Source organism: Haliotis rufescens, unplaced genomic scaffold (genome assembly GCF_023055435.1).
Source record: "Haliotis rufescens isolate VD_foot unplaced genomic scaffold, xgHalRufe1.0.p SCAF_51, whole genome shotgun sequence".
In the NCBI taxonomy this organism is placed as follows: Eukaryota; Metazoa; Mollusca; class Gastropoda; order Lepetellida; family Haliotidae; genus Haliotis; species Haliotis rufescens.
In genome coordinates, this window is record NW_025964235.1 from 456,589 (window position 1) to 474,240 (window position 17,652).

Genomic DNA, 17,652 nt, shown 5'->3' on the forward strand with positions numbered 1-17,652 from the left:
TATGATTAGAGGAGATACGCAGAATGGTAGGCTCGGTCGTAGCGCTACCAGTGCCTATAACGAGTTATGTCCCTTCTATGTCCTCTCTATTGCCCAATCAGATTCCACTTCTCATGTCACTTGTATTTTCTTCAAACAAAATGGGGGCTCCGGAAAGACGATCTGATTGATAACCAAGATCTATATTGTAATAAAGCTTGTGGCATAATTATTTTTTCAAATATTTTATAGATCAAATCTATTTTTCAAAAAGGTCCCCAAACCCCCAGAAAGGTAATTTGACTTCAATAACTAGATGTCAGCGCCTTTAAGACAACCCCGAGAAGTGAACTCTTTGTGAACTCTCAATCCGTTGTTACATTGCCGGGAAAACCGGGGATATTTGATCAAAGATCCCCACACGAGGAACATACCGATGTGAACGCTGTCGGCTACCGCTGGCACTGACAGCGTCTCGCGACATCGCATTCCCTCCCATTCCCACAACCAACGTCCCCCCTCAGCTTTATTAATTGAAAAAAAGTATGCAAAGAAGTTGCCATACTGGTGTTGATCTTGAGAGGAACAAGTGGAGCGTTTGTTCAATGGGCGTTAGGACGCAGTTCTCCTCCCTATATTAATTAACGACGACGACGCTTGGTTGTTTAACCTTTAGATTTTCACGGGACTTTTATAAAGTCAGTCTCATTTTTGTCTGCGATTTTCAAAGATGTCCATGGTGGCGTTCCTTCTCCTCGTCGGCTGTGTTGGAGTTGTCAATGGACAAACCAGTACCTACTACTTCGGAGAAGGTTTGTAAATATGTAGTTGTATCTATAACTGAATTATAACCTAGGCCGAATAAACTAATAACAGTCTTTGTTATCATTAATACACATTATGTTCTGACAGATGTGCGGTGTAACTGTGATTATAGTCCTCGCCAGAATCAGAATCACGAAATAACGCGGTGTTTAATTAATGAAGATACTTGCATGTGTGCTAATACTTATAAATAAAAGACAAGCCATTCCGCTGATAAGGAATATTACCTACAAAAATTGTAAAGTGAACTTTTCAAGAAATTTCCGTTTTGTTGCCGATTACATCATCATTGAATTTTGATCACAAAGAAAATTAATGTAGATTTCGTAAAAAATGTTTATGTCACAACATGCTGCAATATGTGACACACTGGACAGATTTACAGTTATTTGATAGAAGTCAGCTTTCTTCTTAATTTCGTTGGACATTCTGTGTGTTCTAACTGTTTTAATTCATCCTCCCGAGGCAAGGGAGTTATCTGATTATAAAAGTCCAGTTTCCACACTTGCCGAACTAGGCTGGAATTGGAATTATATTTTGGCTGGTATAGTCCAATCAAAATTGCGAAACGAACTAGACATCTGCTTCGTAAACAACATGGATTTCAACGTGCAGGATTCCGTCGACTGCAGGGTTCGTAAAGCATATGCACCATCAACTGGGCGTCGACAGATATTTTCCAAATCTCTTCATGTTTTTAATCAAGATGATCAAGTGATTCAATGCACTTTGCGAGGTAAAACCCGTGTTATATTATATTAATTAGATTTTTTGAATATCCATTAGATCGCCTTGACTAGGCGCCGCCATTGTGTTAGAAGCAAATGCAAGTGATATGAGAGGTGGAATCTAACTGGTCAATAGGAGGGTCATGGAAGGGACACAACTCGTAATAACCACTGGTGGCGCTACATCAAGCCACGAAATTCCAGCATTGTTCGGCAAGTGGGGAAACTGGACTTTTATTGTTAGTTAACTCCCTTGCTCTCGGAAAGATGGTTATGACACGACATTTATGTAAACTTATAGCACAGTGGACATACATACCCGGGCCAGTTACGTTCGTACGGTTCACGCCGTTACGCGGCCGCTAATGTTTCGCGTTTTGTGATAGCTCCGGTGAGACGTTAACAAGGTTGTCTCCTGTTAATTTTTGGTAAAGTAGCCGTGACAGGAATGTAGCTGAAACCTTGACATTGTAGCCTTGGCATTGATGTAGTTGTAGCCGTGTCATCGGTGTAGTTGTAGCCGTGATATTGATATTGTTGTAGCAGTAATATTGATGTAGTTGTATCAGTAATATTGATGTAGTTGTATCAGTAATATTGATGTAGTTGTATCAGTAATATTGATGTAGTTGTAGCAGTAATATTGATGTATTTGTATCAGTAATATTTATGTAGTTGTATCAGTAATATTGATGTAGTTGTATCAGTAATATTGATGTAGTTGTATCAGTAATATTGATGTAGTTGTATCAGTAATATTGATGTAGTTGTAGCAGTAATATTGATGTAGTTGTATCAGTAATATTGATGTAGTTGTATCAGTAATATTGATGTAGTTGTATCAGTAATATTGATGTTGTTGTAGCAGTAATATTGATGTTGTTGTAGCCGTGATATTGGTGTAGTTGTAGCAGTAATATTGATATTGTTGTAGCAGTATTATTGATGTTAGTGTCGCCGTGATATTGATGTAGTTGTAGCAGTAATGTTGATATTGTTGTAGCAGTAATATTGATGTTAGTGTCGCCGTGATATTGATGTAGTTGTAGCAGTAATGTTGATATTGTTGTAGCAGTATTATTGATGTTGTTGTAGCCGTGATATTGGTGTAGTTGTAGCAGTAATATTGATATTGTTGTAGCAGTAATATTGATGTTAGTGTCGCCGTGATATTGATGTAGTTGTAAAAGTAATATTGATATTGTTGTAGCAGTAATATTGATGTTGTTGCAGTAATATTGGTGTAGTTGTATCAGTAATATTGATGTAGTTGTATCAGTAATATTGATGTAGTTGTATCAGTAATATTTATGTAGTTGTATCAGTAATATTGATGTAGTTGTATCAGTAATATTGATGTAGTTGTATCAGTAATATTGATGTAGTTGTATCAGTAGTATTGATGTAGTTGTATCAGTAATATTGATGTAGTTGTAGCAGTAATATTGATGTAGTTGTATCAGTAATATTGATGTAGTTGTATCACTAATATTGATGTAGTTGTATCAGTAATATTGATGTAGTTGTATCAGTAGTATTGATGTAGTTGTATCAGTAATATTGATGTAGTTGTATCAGTAATATTGATGTAGTTGTATCAGTAATATTGATGTAGTTGTATCAGTAATATTGATGTAGTTGTAGCAGTAATATTGATGTAGTTGTATCAGTAATATTGATGTAGTTGTATCAGTAATATTGATGTAGTTGTATCAGTAATATTGATGTTGTTGTAGCAGTAATATTGATGTTGTTGTAGCCGTGATATTGGTGTAGTTGTAGCAGTAATATTGATATTGTTGTAGCAGTATTATTGATGTTAGTGTCGCCGTGATATTGATGTAGTTGTAGCAGTAATGTTGATATTGTTGTAGCAGTAATATTGATGTTAGTGTCGCCGTGATATTGATGTAGTTGTAGCAGTAATGTTGATATTGTTGTAGCAGTATTATTGATGTTGTTGTAGCCATGATATTGGTGTAGTTGTAGCAGTAATATTGATATTGTTGTAGCAGTAATATTGATGTTAGTGTCGCCGTGATATTGATGTAGTTGTAAAAGTAATATTGATATTGTTGTAGCAGTAATATTGATGTTGTTGCAGTAATATTGGTGTAGTTGTATCAGTAATGTTGATGTAGTTGTATCAGTAATATTGATGTAGTTGTATCAGTAATATTTATGTAGTTGTATCAGTAATATTGATGTAGTTGTATCAGTAATATTGATGTAGTTGTATCAGTAATATTGATGTAGTTGTATCAGTAGTATTGATGTAGTTGTATCAGTAATATTGATGTAGTTGTATCAGTAATATTGATGTAGTTGTAGCAGTAATATTGATGTTGTTGTAGCAGTAATATTGATGTTGTTGTAGCCGTGATATTGATGTAGTTGTAGCAGTAATGTTGATATTGTTGTAGAAGTAATATTGATGTAGTTGTATCAGTAATATTGATGTAGTTGTATCAGTAATATTTATGTAGTTGTATCAGTAATATTGATGTAGTTGTATCAGTAATATTGATGTAGTTGTATCAGTAATATTGATGTAGTTGTATCAGTAATATTGATGTAGTTGTATCAGTAATATTGATGTAGTTGTATCAGTAGTATTGATGTAGTTGTATCAGTAATATTGATGTAGTTGTAGCAGTAATATTGATGTAGTTGTAGCAGTAATATTGATGTTGTTGTAGCAGTAATATTGATGTTGTTGTAGCCGTGATATTGGTGTTGTTGTAGCAGTAATATTGATATTGTTGTAGCAGTATTATTGATGTTAGTGTCGCCGTGATATTGATGTAGTTGTAGCAGTAATGTTGATATTGTTGTAGCAGTAATATTGATGTTAGTGTCGCCGTGATATTGATGTAGTTGTAGCAGTAATGTTGATATTGTTGTAGCAGTAATATTGATGTTGTTGCAGTAATATTGATGTAATTGTAGCAGTAATATTGATGTTGTTGCAGTAATATTGATGTAGTTTGTAGCAGTAATATTGGTGTAGTTGGAGCCAAGATATCGGTCTAGTTATAGCCGTGATATCGGTGTAGTTGTAGACATTGCATTGGTGAAGTTGTAGCTGTGATATTGGTGAAGTTCGAGCTATTACATCGGTTAGCCGTGATGTTGGTGTAGATGCAGCCGTAACATTGGTATAGATGCAGCCGCAGCCGGTACATCGGTGTAGATGCAGCCGTAACATTGGTGGAGATGCAGCCGTAACATTGGTGTAGATGCAGCCATGGCATTGATATAGGGGTAGCCGTGATGTTGGTGTAGATGCAGCCGTAACATCGATGTAGATGCAGCCGCAGCCGTTACATCGGTGTAGATGCAGCCGTAACATTGGTGGAGATGCAGCCGTAACATTGGTGGAGATGCAGCCGTAACATTGGTCGAGATGCAGCCGTAACATTGGTATAGATGCAGCCGTAACATTGGTATAGACGCAGCCCCAGCCGTAACATCGGTGTAGATGCAGCCGTAACATTGGTATAGATGCAGCCGCAGCCGTAACATCGGTGTAGATGCAGCCGTAACATTGGTATAGATGCAGCCGCAGCCGTAACATCGGTGTAGATGCAGCCGTAACATTGGTATAGATGCAGCCGCAGCCGTAACATCGGTGTAGATGCAGCCGTAACATCGGTGTAGATGCAGCCGTAACATCGGTGTAGATGCAGCCGTAACATTGGTATAGATGCAGCCGCAGCCGTAACATCGGTGTAGATGCAGCCGTAACATCGGTGTAGATGCAGCCGTAACATTGGTATAGATGCAGCCGCAGCCGTAACATCGGTGTAGATGCAGCCGTAACATTGGTGGAGATGCAGCCGTAACATAGGTGTAGATGCAGCCATGGCATTGATATAGGGGTAGCCGTGATGTTGGTGTAGATGCAGCCGTAACATCGATGTAGATGCAGCCGCAGCCGTTACATCGGTGTAGATTCAGCCGTAACATTGGTGGAGATGCAGCCGTCACACGGTGTAGTTGTAGCCATGGCATTGATATAGGGGTAGCCGTGACATCGGTGTAGATGCAGCCGTAACATTGGTATAGATGCAGCCTCAGCCGTAACATCGGTGTAGATGCAGCCGTAACATTGGTATAGATGCAGCCGCAGCCGTAACATCGGTGTAGATGCAGCCGTAACATTGGTATAGATGCAGCCGCAGCCGTAACATCGGTGTAGATGCAGCCGTAACATCGGTGTAGATGCAGCCGTAACATCGGTGTAGATGCAGCCGTAACATTGGTATAGATGCAGCCGCAGCCGTAACATCGGTGTAGATGCAGCCGTAACATCGGTGTAGATGCAGCCGTAACATTGGTATAGATGCAGCCGCAGCCGTAACATCGGTGTAGATGCAGCCGTAACATTGGTGGAGATGCAGCCGTAACATTGGTGTAGATGCAGCCGTAACATTGGTGGAGATGCAGCCGTCACACGGTGTAGTTGTAGCCATGGCATTGATATAGGGGTAGCCGTGATGTTGGTGTAGATGCAGCCGTAACATCGATGTAGATGCAGCCGCAGCCGTTACATCGGTGTAGATGCAGCCGTAACATTGGTGGAGATGCAGCCGTAACATTGGTGGAGATGCAGCCGTCACACGGTGTAGTTGTAGCCATGGCATTGATATAGGAGTAGCCGTGACATCGGTGTAGATGCAGCCGTAACATTGGTATAGATGCAGCCTCAGCCGTAACATCGGTGTAGATGCAGCCGTAACATTGGTATAGATGCAGCCGCAGCCGTAACATCGGTGTAGATGCAGCCGTAACATTGGTGTAGATGCAGCCGTAACATTGTAGGAGATGCAGCCGTAACGTAACATTGGTGTAGATGCAGCCGTAACATCGGTGTAGATGCAGCCGTAACATTGGTATAGATGCAGCCGCAGCCGTAACATCGGTGTAGATGCAGCCGTAACATTGGTGTAGATGCAGCCGTAACATTGGTGGAGATGCAGCCGTAACATTGGTGGAGATGCAGCCGGTACATCGGTGTAGATTCAGCCGTAACATTGGTGGAGATGCAGCCGTAAGATCGGTGTAGTTGTAGCCATGGCATTGATATAGGGGTAGCCGTGACATCGGTGTAGATGCAGCCGTAACATTGGTATAGATGCAGCCGCAGCCGTAACATCGGTGTAGATGCAGCCGTAACATTGGTGTAGATGCAGCCGTAATATTGGTGGAGATGCAGCCGTAACATTGGTGGAGATGCAGCCGTGACATCGGTGTAGTTGCAGCCATGACATTGATATAGAGGTAGCCGTTATATCGGTGTAATTGTAGCCATGGCATTGATATAGAGGTAGCCGTTATATCGGTGTAATTGTAGCCATGGCATTGATATAGAGGTAGCCGTGATATCGGTGTAGTTGTAGCCATGGCATTGATATAGAGGTAGCCGTGATATCGGAGCAGTTACAGCCGTTACACTGGTCTAAGAAGAACCTTGGCATTGATGTAGTTTTAGCCGTTCTTTTCCGTTGTAGCACTCGTCACGTTACATGCAGCAGTTACTGCCACAATCCATCCTTCATACATATCTAATCCTGTATTTCCCAGATAACACTGACTGTGTGAACAGCGCCGGGCAGCTGGTGGTCATGCCGGACACGGGGTGCAGGCAGTTTCTTATTTGTGATTTCAACGGTCTGGCCTACGGCCCCCAGGACTGCGCCCAGGGCACGCTCTTTGACCAGGAGAAACAATACTGTGAACACGTGGCCTTGACCAACTGCCTACAGTCCAGGGATCTCCTACGCGGAGGTAACCATGGAAACCATGACAAACTCAACGTAATATAATGATGGTTTTTTTCCTTGTTTGGACGAACGAACTCTCCACATAGCGATATTAGAAACATTTCCTATGAATAGCATATACCTTACAAATACAAAGAGGACGCATGGCATGTTGAAGCATATACATCATGTATAGGCGGAAATATGAAAGGAGCCGAGGGTATTGCAGGTGTGTTCGAATCCAAGAAGGTTAAACGATCACCCATTCATATCCCCACGCCTATTGATTTCTACCACCATTTGATCTGCCCCCCTTAACATGGATACAGGTGAATTCTTAAAACTTATCCTTTGTGCAGCACGAGGCTGTGGGGTAGCCTAGTGGTTAAAGGGTTTGCTTGTCACGCCGAAGATCAGGGTTCGATTCCCCTCATGGGTACAATGTGTGAAGCCAATTCTGGTGTCCCCCGCCGTGATATTGCTTGAATATTGCTAAAAGCGGCGTAAAACCATACTCAATCTCTCACTGTTATTGAAATGGATGTTTCTCGTCCCCAGAATGTACAATACACGATACGATACACGATATCATACAGGGCACGATACAATTCACGGTACGATACAGGGTACGATCCACGATACAATACACGATATCATACAGGGCACGATACAATTCACGGTAAATTCACGGTACGATCTACGATACAATACACGATACGATACACGATTCGATCCACGACACGATACACGATATCATACAGGGCACGATACAATTCACGGTACGATACAGGGTACGATCCACGATACAATACACGATGCGATCCACAATGCGATCCACGATATGATACACGTCACACTACACGCTACAATACAAGGTACGATACTCTGTATGATACTGAAATGGTTGTTTCTCGTCCCCAGTATGTGCGACCGCGGCTGTGTTCCGCAACTGCGAGAGGTATACACAGTGTGTGCAAGGCGTACAGCTGGAGCGAGACTGTGGCAACCTTACCGTCTACTCCAACACCCTCAATGTCTGCGTCCACCCCGACGACCTCAACCAGGACGAGAAGGCCGACTGTGGACTGTGAATCACACCCGATAGACTGATGCTGCTTGACACACGACAATCAAGAGATGTCACCACTATGACAACAACCAATATCCACCATGTGTATCAGAACAACACTGATTATTGAAATACCGAAATAACAAACTGTATTTTTTTATTAATAAATATGTTTTTATTTCATTTCCTGTGTTGCGGTGGCCCATTAAAGAAGTATATTATATTATTTATTTCCTTGTTGGCAACGGGGCAAAATAGTCCCCTGTATCCCATAATTAACGTCTTTCCCAATTTCCCCATCCCCAACTATACAGTATAAGGTTATATACACGATCCAGTGTATGCATATACTTGGAGGTATAAGAAACGCAACAGGTAACGATGCCAAGTTCAAGTGCCTGAACATCATAATCTCTCTAACCATGGACTTCCTTTTCCTGGTAGCAGACGGTACTTGTTGCTACCTTGTTTGATGTCTGGAGTGAGTGAGTGAGTGAGTGAGTATGGTTTTACGCCGTTTTTAGCATATTCCAGCAATATCACGGCGGGGGACACCAAAAATGGGCTTCGATAAAACAGGATTAGTCGGTTCGGAGTCAGTATGCTGTGCCAGAGTGGAGCATTTATGTTAAACTACGGCATGGTATCTTAGTGGATTACTGCCTTAAAACTGTCATTAGTCCGGACTAGCACGTATATAACAAGCCGCACGCATGCGAGCACAACCCGTGTGTGTGTGTGTGTGTGTGTGCGTGCGTGCGTGCGTGCGTGCGTGCGTGCGTGCGTGCTTGTAGCTGGTTGTATTCGTCAGGACTAATGCCGGTTTTATAGTCCTAGCCCACTAAGATACCATGCCCAGTTTAACATACATGCTCGTTAAACATCATTTTACGTCAACTCTAGCCATGCATAAATGTCGGTGTTCACACCCAGTGATTAAAAGCACAACACCATGCATGGGCATAAACAGTGCATCTACCAACCAATCTGCTCTAGTAAGCAATGATTAATTCTCCGTAGGATTCCGACTACAACAGTCAAGTTGTCATCTTGGCGCTACAGTTACTGTAAGTCAATGTGAAAGTTACTTGGGCCATACTGCTAAGGTGGCTCTCTATTGGGCAGATGGCGTTAAGATGTTCATATAACCACATTCATACCAACACTACGAGTATTTTATCAAGACGATCAGCTCCCTGCTTCGGAAGTTGCTGATCACGTGGGGTCCATTGCGAATTGGTGGATCGGGTGGTCAGGCTGTCTGACTTGCTTGGTCCGTGTCAGTGTATCCCAAATCGCATAGATTGACGCTCATGGTATCAATCACTGGGTAGTCTGACCCAGACGCTGTTATTTCCAGACCGAGGTCATACTGCTGGAATTTTGTTGTGTTGCATTAAAACAACAAACAAACAAACAAAAGGTTATGGTTGAGGCGATTTTAGGTGTGTTGTTAATTAAAAAATTTAAATTATCGGTTTTCTTAGAACTATTTATTTCCCGAGAGTATGAAAAGTCTGAAGTGTTACATGCCAGTTCCCAAATTGAAACAATATGTTAACCCAGAAGTCTGTACTCAAAGAATTTAGCGTGAAACCAACAACCAACCAACATGTCGTATAGAATAAACAAATGTATCACAAAATTTACTAAGTTTACAAATCAATACAAATTACTGCACGCCAATTACAATGGCAGTGCACAATAGAGTGGTAGTACTACAATATTCAATGACAGTAAATAATATATTCTTCAAAAAAAGAAACTTGACATAGATGTAAAACCACTTTTTGCCAAATATCTAAAATAATTACATTAAATGAGAACCAAATAAGTCAAACAGAAAGATGTGTCTATACTTCCCGAAAACACATGCAAAGCACATCAACGTAGCGTTTGGGGAACAATTTTACAGCTTCATCCAAACGCAACCGCCTGTAAAAAACGTGCAGCACAGGATCCTGCATTTAGGCATGCAGGCCCCCCTGCTGAATGGGTATAAAAATCCACATCAACGGCTGCTCATACAGTCCTTATAACGGCAGTAGAGGCGGTGACAGAATGCCAAGACTGAATGCAGCTCAACGGAACAACGCCATTGGGAGATTACAAGCTGGAGCAACTCGGCAAGAAGTGGCCAGGCACTTTGGCGTATCCAGACAGACAATCTCCGCACTGTGGACCCGATACAACAACACCAACAGAGTTGACGACAGACCAAGGTCAGGAAGACCAAGGGTGACAACCCAAGCACAAGATCGATACATCCGGCTGCGACACCTCCGAGACCGCACTACCACAGCCACGTCTACAACCACACAGATCCCTGGGGTACGCAGAATATCAGATCAAACGGTACGCAACAGACTGAGGGAGGCTCGACTTTTTTCACGAAGACCTGTTCGACGTCATGTATTGACCCCACGTCATCTGGCGGACCGTCTGCTTTGGTGCCAACAGAGGGTTAAATGGGCACGTGCAAGGTGGAGAAATGTACTGTTTACTGACGAGTCCCGTTTCCTACTCACACGTGCTGATGGGCGCGCACGTGTCTACAGACGTCGGGGTGAACGTTACGCCCCCAACTGTGTGCAGCAGGTTGCCCCATTTGGCCGCGGGAGTGTCATGGTATGGGCCGGAATTCATCACGGTGGTAGGACGCCTCTCGTGCATGTGGCAGGTGCATTGACAGGTGTGCGTTACAGAGACTTGATCCTACAGCCTTACGTTCTTCCTCACGTCAACGTTCATTGCGGACAGTTCCAGCAGGACAGCGCTCGACCGCGTATTGCACGTGTTTGTCAGGACTTCTTACAACACAACAACACCCAGACATTACCTTGGCCAGCCCGGTCACCAGATTTGTCCCCGATTGAGCATCTGTGGGACGAGTTGGATCGACGCGTTCGCAGAAGGAATCCACCGCCCCAAACACTTCCGGCGCTTCTTGATGCACTTCAGCATGAATGGCAGCACATCCAACAGCGTGTTGTTGACAACTTGATTGCATCCATGGGTCGTCGTTGGCAAGCGGTGATTGATGCACGCGCCGGGCACAACCGATACTGACATTTTCTGTACCCGTGACATTAACTGTATCGTGTACGTGTGTCTGTCTTGGTGACACGATTAATGTTTTGAACATTGTGTACATTGATCTTCAAACAGTGTTTCAATTATGGATTCTTTGTCCCATTTTGAAACAATCGCATTATTTTACATTTCAAGTCAGTGTCAAGTTTCTTTTTTTTGAAGAGTATATGTTGACAGCGTCAAATACAAAATTACAGTGGTGATAGCAAAAGTCAGTGATAATAGTTTAGTCACCCAGCCGCGACAATGGTCAAGCTTGCGAGATGGGCATAGTCATGGAAATGGGGTGATGAGTGAACTTCACACGAAAGCTGGTCTTGGTGTAATAAAATGTGTGAGAGATACGACAGGCACGCTTTTGTTCCCTTATATACAGTCTAACTAACTTAGTAACACAGTACCATCACATCACAGAATACTTAAAATTCCAAAACTGTAAGAGATATAAGTTTCTAGTAACAGCTGTGTGATAATAAGAAACGAATAGGGAACACATTACAATCGGTAGTGAGGTATAGCAGCAGATGTTATGACTGTCAACGATCTTGAAGGACGATAGAGGTAAGATGGGAAATTTTGGATCAGTAGTTCGTAAATACCGCCACGATTTGTCAAACATTCATCCACTCTACGAGACATACTGTGGATGAGTCTCCCAATGGCGATTTGAGGGACTCTTTCCCAACCCTCTTGCAGCGCCTGGCCAAGGTCAGCCAACGTGGTCGGCGGGCTATGACGTTGACGCACACGTCTCCCTATCATGTCCTGGACGTGTTCAGTGTGGTCATTGCTGGTCGTGGCATTCTATGGATGTTGAGCTGCAGGTGGTGGGCATTGACGATTCGTGCACGGTAAAAGCACGGGCGTTGTCGTCCTCTAAGACAAAACGTCGCCCCACACGCTTGCAAACGGGACACCCGAGGATGTCAGTATTCTTGTCCAGACAGTACTGTCCAGTGACCCTTCCTCGACACAGTCAGCCTTCTTCTTAATTTCACAGGACATTTTGTGTGTTCTAACTGTTATAATTCATCTTCCCGGGGAAAGGGAGTTAAGTGACTATAAAGTCCAGTTTCCACCCTTGCCGAAGTAGGCTGGAATTATGGAGTTATATTTTGGCTGGATTAACGAGTCTATGCATAGTCCAATCAAATCGCGTAACGAACCAGACATCCGGTTCGTCAACTGCCGTGCAGATTTCGGTCGATTAAAGAGATTTGCAACGCATGTGTACCGTCAATTTAGCGTCATATATTTAACATATATTTTCCAAATCTTTTCATGTTTTTAACCAAGGTTCTCATGTGATTTGATGCACACTGCGAAGTAAGACCTGTTTTATTGCAATAAAGATCTTGATTATCGATCAGATCGTCTTCACGGGGCGCCGCCGTTTTGTTTGAAGCAAATGCAAGTGATATGAGAGGTGGAATCGGATTGGTCAAAAGGAGAGACATTGAAGGGACATAACTCGTAATAGTCACTGGTGGCGCTACAACTAAGCCAAGCAATTTCTAGAAAACCCTAGTTCGACAAGGTGGAAACTGTACTTTTACAGTCAGTTAACTCCCTTGCTTCGGGAAGATGAATTTGGAGTGGAGTTCAATCAGTTCAGTGATGCCACCCCACGCCATAACCGATCCACAGCCAAATCACTCATGAGGTCTCAGGTTGATATTGGCTTGACGTTCATTTCGACGTCTTCAGACACGACCGCGCCTAGCAAGTGTAAAGTGAATCGGGACTCATCTGAAAACATGACACGTGACCAGCAACGATTACCCCAGTTTCGACGTTGTGTACACCAATGACGTCTGTTGGCAATGTGAGGCTATGTAAGGGGCGGCACAACACGTGGCCGTTGAGCCTGGAGATGAGATGCATGAAGACCATTTCTAATCGTCTGACCCGAAACTCATAATCCAGTAGCCTGATGAACGTTTGCAGCACTTTCATTCGCCGTTTGGGCTTGATTTCGTAGAACCTGGTCCGGATCAATCGATGGTGTACTCTTGTCGCTGAACTGGGACACCCTGAACGGGGCAGTCGTCAACATTTTGGGCTTGTTGGTACCTGTTCCAGAGTCTGCTAATTACATATTGTGGAACATTGACCGTATTGGCCTCTGCACGTTGACTTCTGCCAGTTTCCGGCATGCCAATAGCCCGGAGACGCTCAGCGCGTTTCAGGCGCCGCATCTACTTCATACACAAACAATGAATTAAATCAAGTAAATCACAACTGTATGATAAGCAGAATCAATTATATAAGATGAATCGACCTTCCTTGAAAATGTCAAAATCAGATATGACACTCTGTGTGGCGCTACTGCGTGAGGCACGTGCTAACTATAGGATGTATTTTGGTGTTATATTTTACTTGTATAAACGTTCTTGTAAAGGATGTTTGTTGTTAACACTTGTCTTTGTTCTAATACTTGATATAAACATTTATGTTTCATGATCCCCTCCTTTTTTGAAGGGTAGACAAGATCTATATTCCGAACAGTGTATTGCGAAGCAACCCGGCCCTTTGCCAACACCATCCCGTGTTCTACATGCTACATTAGGTCGAATTTTGACAGCCTTAAATTATGACTTTTATGCTCATGCAGTTATTGAGAAATAGGGGGCACGGGTGGCCCAGTCGTCTAAGGCGCCGCGATTCGCTGTGCAGAGTTGCCTCCCTTGGGCACGCCAGAAACCTATGATTGTGGGTTCGAATCCCGGTTCGTCCCGATTATGTTTCTAGGTTTGTCAGTACCATACCCGTGCTCGTGGGTTTCAACGCATTGGTAAACGTCCGAGACCTGCATCACTTCGGGCTTTCCTCACACATTAAGCTGACACGCCGTGATATAACTGGAATGCTGTTAAAAGCGGCGTTAAACCCAACTCACTCACTCACTATTGAGAAATAGCGGCAAAATACATTTTCTAGCTTCATGGTACGATCCTAGGTACAGATTCACGGTACGATACACGATACGATATACGATATGATCCACGGTACGATACACGCTAAAATGCACGGTACGATACGCAATACGATCCACGGTACGATAAGCGATATGGTACACAATATGATACACAATGAGATACAGGTTACAATACACGGAACGATTTTTGAGATGATACATGGTACGATACACGATACGATCCACGGTACCATGCTGTGCTATAGCTAGAATATTGAAAACAACCCGTCAGGGAAGTACATGTATATTGAACTCTTAGACTTCCAATAACAATACTAATTTTCAGTAGTCCAGAGATAAACTGTGTAAATATAACCCCGTGTATTCGGACGCTAAAAAACACATTCGCTAATCACAAGAACAAATGTAAAACATCTCACTCACTTACAAAAGACAACTTTATCTTATGGGCGGTGGGGGTAGCCTAGAGGTTGAAGAGTTCGCTCGTCGCGCCGAAGAATCCTGGTTCGATTCCCTACAAGGGTACAATGTGTGAAGCCCATTTCCGATGTCCCCCGCCGTGATATTGCTGGAATATTGCAAAAAGCTGCGTAGAAACATACTCATGCACTCACATTATCTTAAAGACAAGCCTTCATCTGAGTATTTACAATGTCTGTGTGACGCCACACCCCTCGTCATAGAGCGAGTAATCGCGAAGGATAGACATGGCCTTCCGAAAACGTATGATGTCCGAAAACATATGATCCGACGATATATTTGCAAAATATAGTTTCATTGTTATCCTATCAATAAAAGCGCCTGTAAAATATACAGGTATTTGCGACATATGCAATTGTTATCATGGTGTGAAATAATTACTCTTTGACTTTCTTATTGTTATGATAACAGAGCTATCATAAGAAATCTGTTCGTGTGCGTATCATTTATATAGCTTTATCCCATTTAATAATGCGATGTTTTACGACAACCATACGCCACGCGACCACTTTACGTTATTTAAATATGGCGGCCTCGTTCATGCGGCATGAAAACACTACATGACAAAGATACATAGAATATCTTGTCAAGTAATAGTTTTATGTTCAATTTAAACACATGAATTACACCTAAGACACAATTAAATCATTATGTCAGGCGAAGGTCGTAGATCAACCGCGGCACAGTTCTTTATTGAGGAGGATGCAGAAGCAGAGCAATCCACATCGACGTATGAACGGGTAAACGCTTTCAATATTTCATAAATATATATGGCGCTGTCATTGAAATGATCAAGGCTCAAGGCAATTGACTGTGGTAGCAACTCGGTATAAGGACATACATATATATTTAGCTTGTATCACTCTGCTAATCAGCAGCTCATTTGAAAATAAGTCTATGTTTTTGAGAAAACAACCAGTGCCGCTAGATTGTCACTAGTCTACGACTAACGGGCTAGTGGTCGTGTTAAACCCTGCATACTCAAGCTTTATTACATTGCATTACACGATTAGAAATGATCATTTCCCTCGCTCCATTTTGATTTACATCTAGTAGGCCTAATATAGACGATCAACATCCATTAGAAAAGACTCACTCACCTCCAGAATACAGTGTCTCAAAGACAAGCAGCCAGTATTAGTGAGAATCCGTTGGATGCAAACTTTCGACCTTCAGATTGTAGACTCGTGACTTTATTCTACGGACACTTACGAGTGATCCTGATGCCATTTGGCACACTCGCCCCATTCCGTAATCCACTTGATTCACTGAAATTTAAGGTGAAACTGTATGATTGCTATTAAGTTTCGAGTTTCATGGGAAAGAGGGGCAACGGAGCATGTGCATGTTGTACATATGGGATTAACAATCTGGTGCTTATCACAAGGCAAAAAAGCTCTCATTAATAATTTGTTGGATTGTTGTTTAATGCCACATTCAAGAAATATTCCAGCTATATGACGGCTATCTGTAAATGATCGAGTCTGGACCGGACAATCCAGTGATTGACATCATGAGCATTAAATAATAATGTTATTGTGAGTGACTGTGGTTGAGGTGGATTGATTCCCAACATTGGAGGCAGAACTATTGCTAAAAGCAAATACTCACACACTGCTCATCAGTGCTTGATATTGTTACTTTTGATCTACTTGATCAAGCTCTTGCAGTCAGGATATTATTTATGTATCATTCTAAATATGTACAATATTTTCCAGGTGGTCGAGCTCCTCAATCAGGCTTCCTTAGCTCAGAGAGATGCCCAGAAGATCAGCAATCTCAGACAGGCGAGTTTCTGTGTTCATGGGTCACGGGGGGCGGTCGGGAAGCCTAGTGGTTAAAGCGTTCGCTCGTCACGCCGAAGACCTGGGTTCGATTCCCGCCATGGGTACAACGTGTACCCATGGCGCCCATTTCTGGTGTCCCGCCCATTTCTGGTGTCCCCTGCCGTGATATTGCTGGAATATTGCGAAAAGCTGCGTAAAGCCATATTCACTCACTCATTCACTCATGGGTCATGGTGATGATGTTGTGCTCCATGTCTTTGTTTTAGTTACTTGACTCCTCAGCTTAAGCATGTTAACTCCCTGTATTTGTAAGCCCAAAGCAAGTGTCTTCTGGCTGGCAACCAGTTATCATGGTTGTCACCATTTTTAGCTCACCTTACTCAAAGTCAAATGAGTTTCTGTCATGTCCTTTTTGGCCAGTGTCATCCACACTAAAAGATCTTCTCCACAGAACCGATGAAACTGAAACTTCACATTTCCATACTTGTTTGGTTCATAAATAGTTAGGAGTGTGGCTCAACGTTATAATCTGTTCTGTTTCTTGCACTATTTGATATTTTGTCCTTGAAAATATCTGAATCAGAATGGTAATACTTTTGGCCTCAGTATTTATACTGAAAATATCTCAATCGGAATGGTAATACTTTTGGCCTCAGTATTTATACCAAAAATATCTTTATCGGAATGGTAATTCTTTTGGCCTCGGTATTTATGCTGAAAATATCTGAATCGCAATGGTAATACTTTTGGCCTCAGTTTTTATACCGAAAATATCTGAATGATGCATTCTCTCAATTTGCCTGTCACATGCACTCAGTGTAGAATCTTATAAAGTAAATCCCCAAGTGATGCTAAATGACAAGTTTTGATTATCATCATGATCATGGTTACTGGGACCTGATGACTTGATGTCATCTTGAACAATGTGTATAGGACACATAGGACATGTGAGACATAAGACTTTCAATACATTTGACATGTTTGCAAT

The 17,652-nt window shown here is 42.3% G+C and overlaps 2 protein-coding genes across 2 annotated transcripts in view; both read left to right on the top strand.

Moving 5' to 3' along the window:
• The first annotated feature begins 533 nt into the window (after positions 1 to 533).
• Positions 534 to 8,549, top strand: LOC124140697. Its single transcript, XM_046508390.2, has 3 exons — positions 534 to 791; positions 7,119 to 7,322; positions 8,219 to 8,549. Exons 1-3 carry the CDS (start codon positions 710 to 712, stop codon positions 8,386 to 8,388), a joined length of 456 nt encoding a protein of 151 aa, XP_046364346.1. The 5' UTR covers positions 534 to 709; the 3' UTR covers positions 8,389 to 8,549.
• A 6,847-nt stretch (positions 8,550 to 15,396) lies between these two features.
• LOC124140700 (symplekin-like) overlaps positions 15,397 to 17,652 on the top strand; it is a 46,007-nt gene continuing 43,751 nt past the window's right edge. Inside the window, exons 1-2 of the mRNA XM_046508394.2 lie at positions 15,397 to 15,617; positions 16,596 to 16,664. Coding sequence (XP_046364350.1) covers positions 15,528 to 15,617; positions 16,596 to 16,664 — 159 coding nt within the window. The 5' untranslated portion in view covers positions 15,397 to 15,527. The remainder of the gene's footprint in view (positions 15,618 to 16,595; positions 16,665 to 17,652) is intronic.

Coding starts and splice junctions, on each gene's coding strand:
- LOC124140697 (XM_046508390.2), top strand. CDS start 710: ATGTCCATGGTGGCGTTCCTTCTCCTCGTCGGCTGTGTTGGAGTTGTC. Junction 792..7,118: donor TACCTACTACTTCGGAGAAG/GTTTGTAAATAT, acceptor TGTATTTCCCAG/ATAACACTGACTGTGTGAAC. Junction 7,323..8,218: donor CAGGGATCTCCTACGCGGAG/GTAACCATGGAA, acceptor TCTCGTCCCCAG/TATGTGCGACCGCGGCTGTG.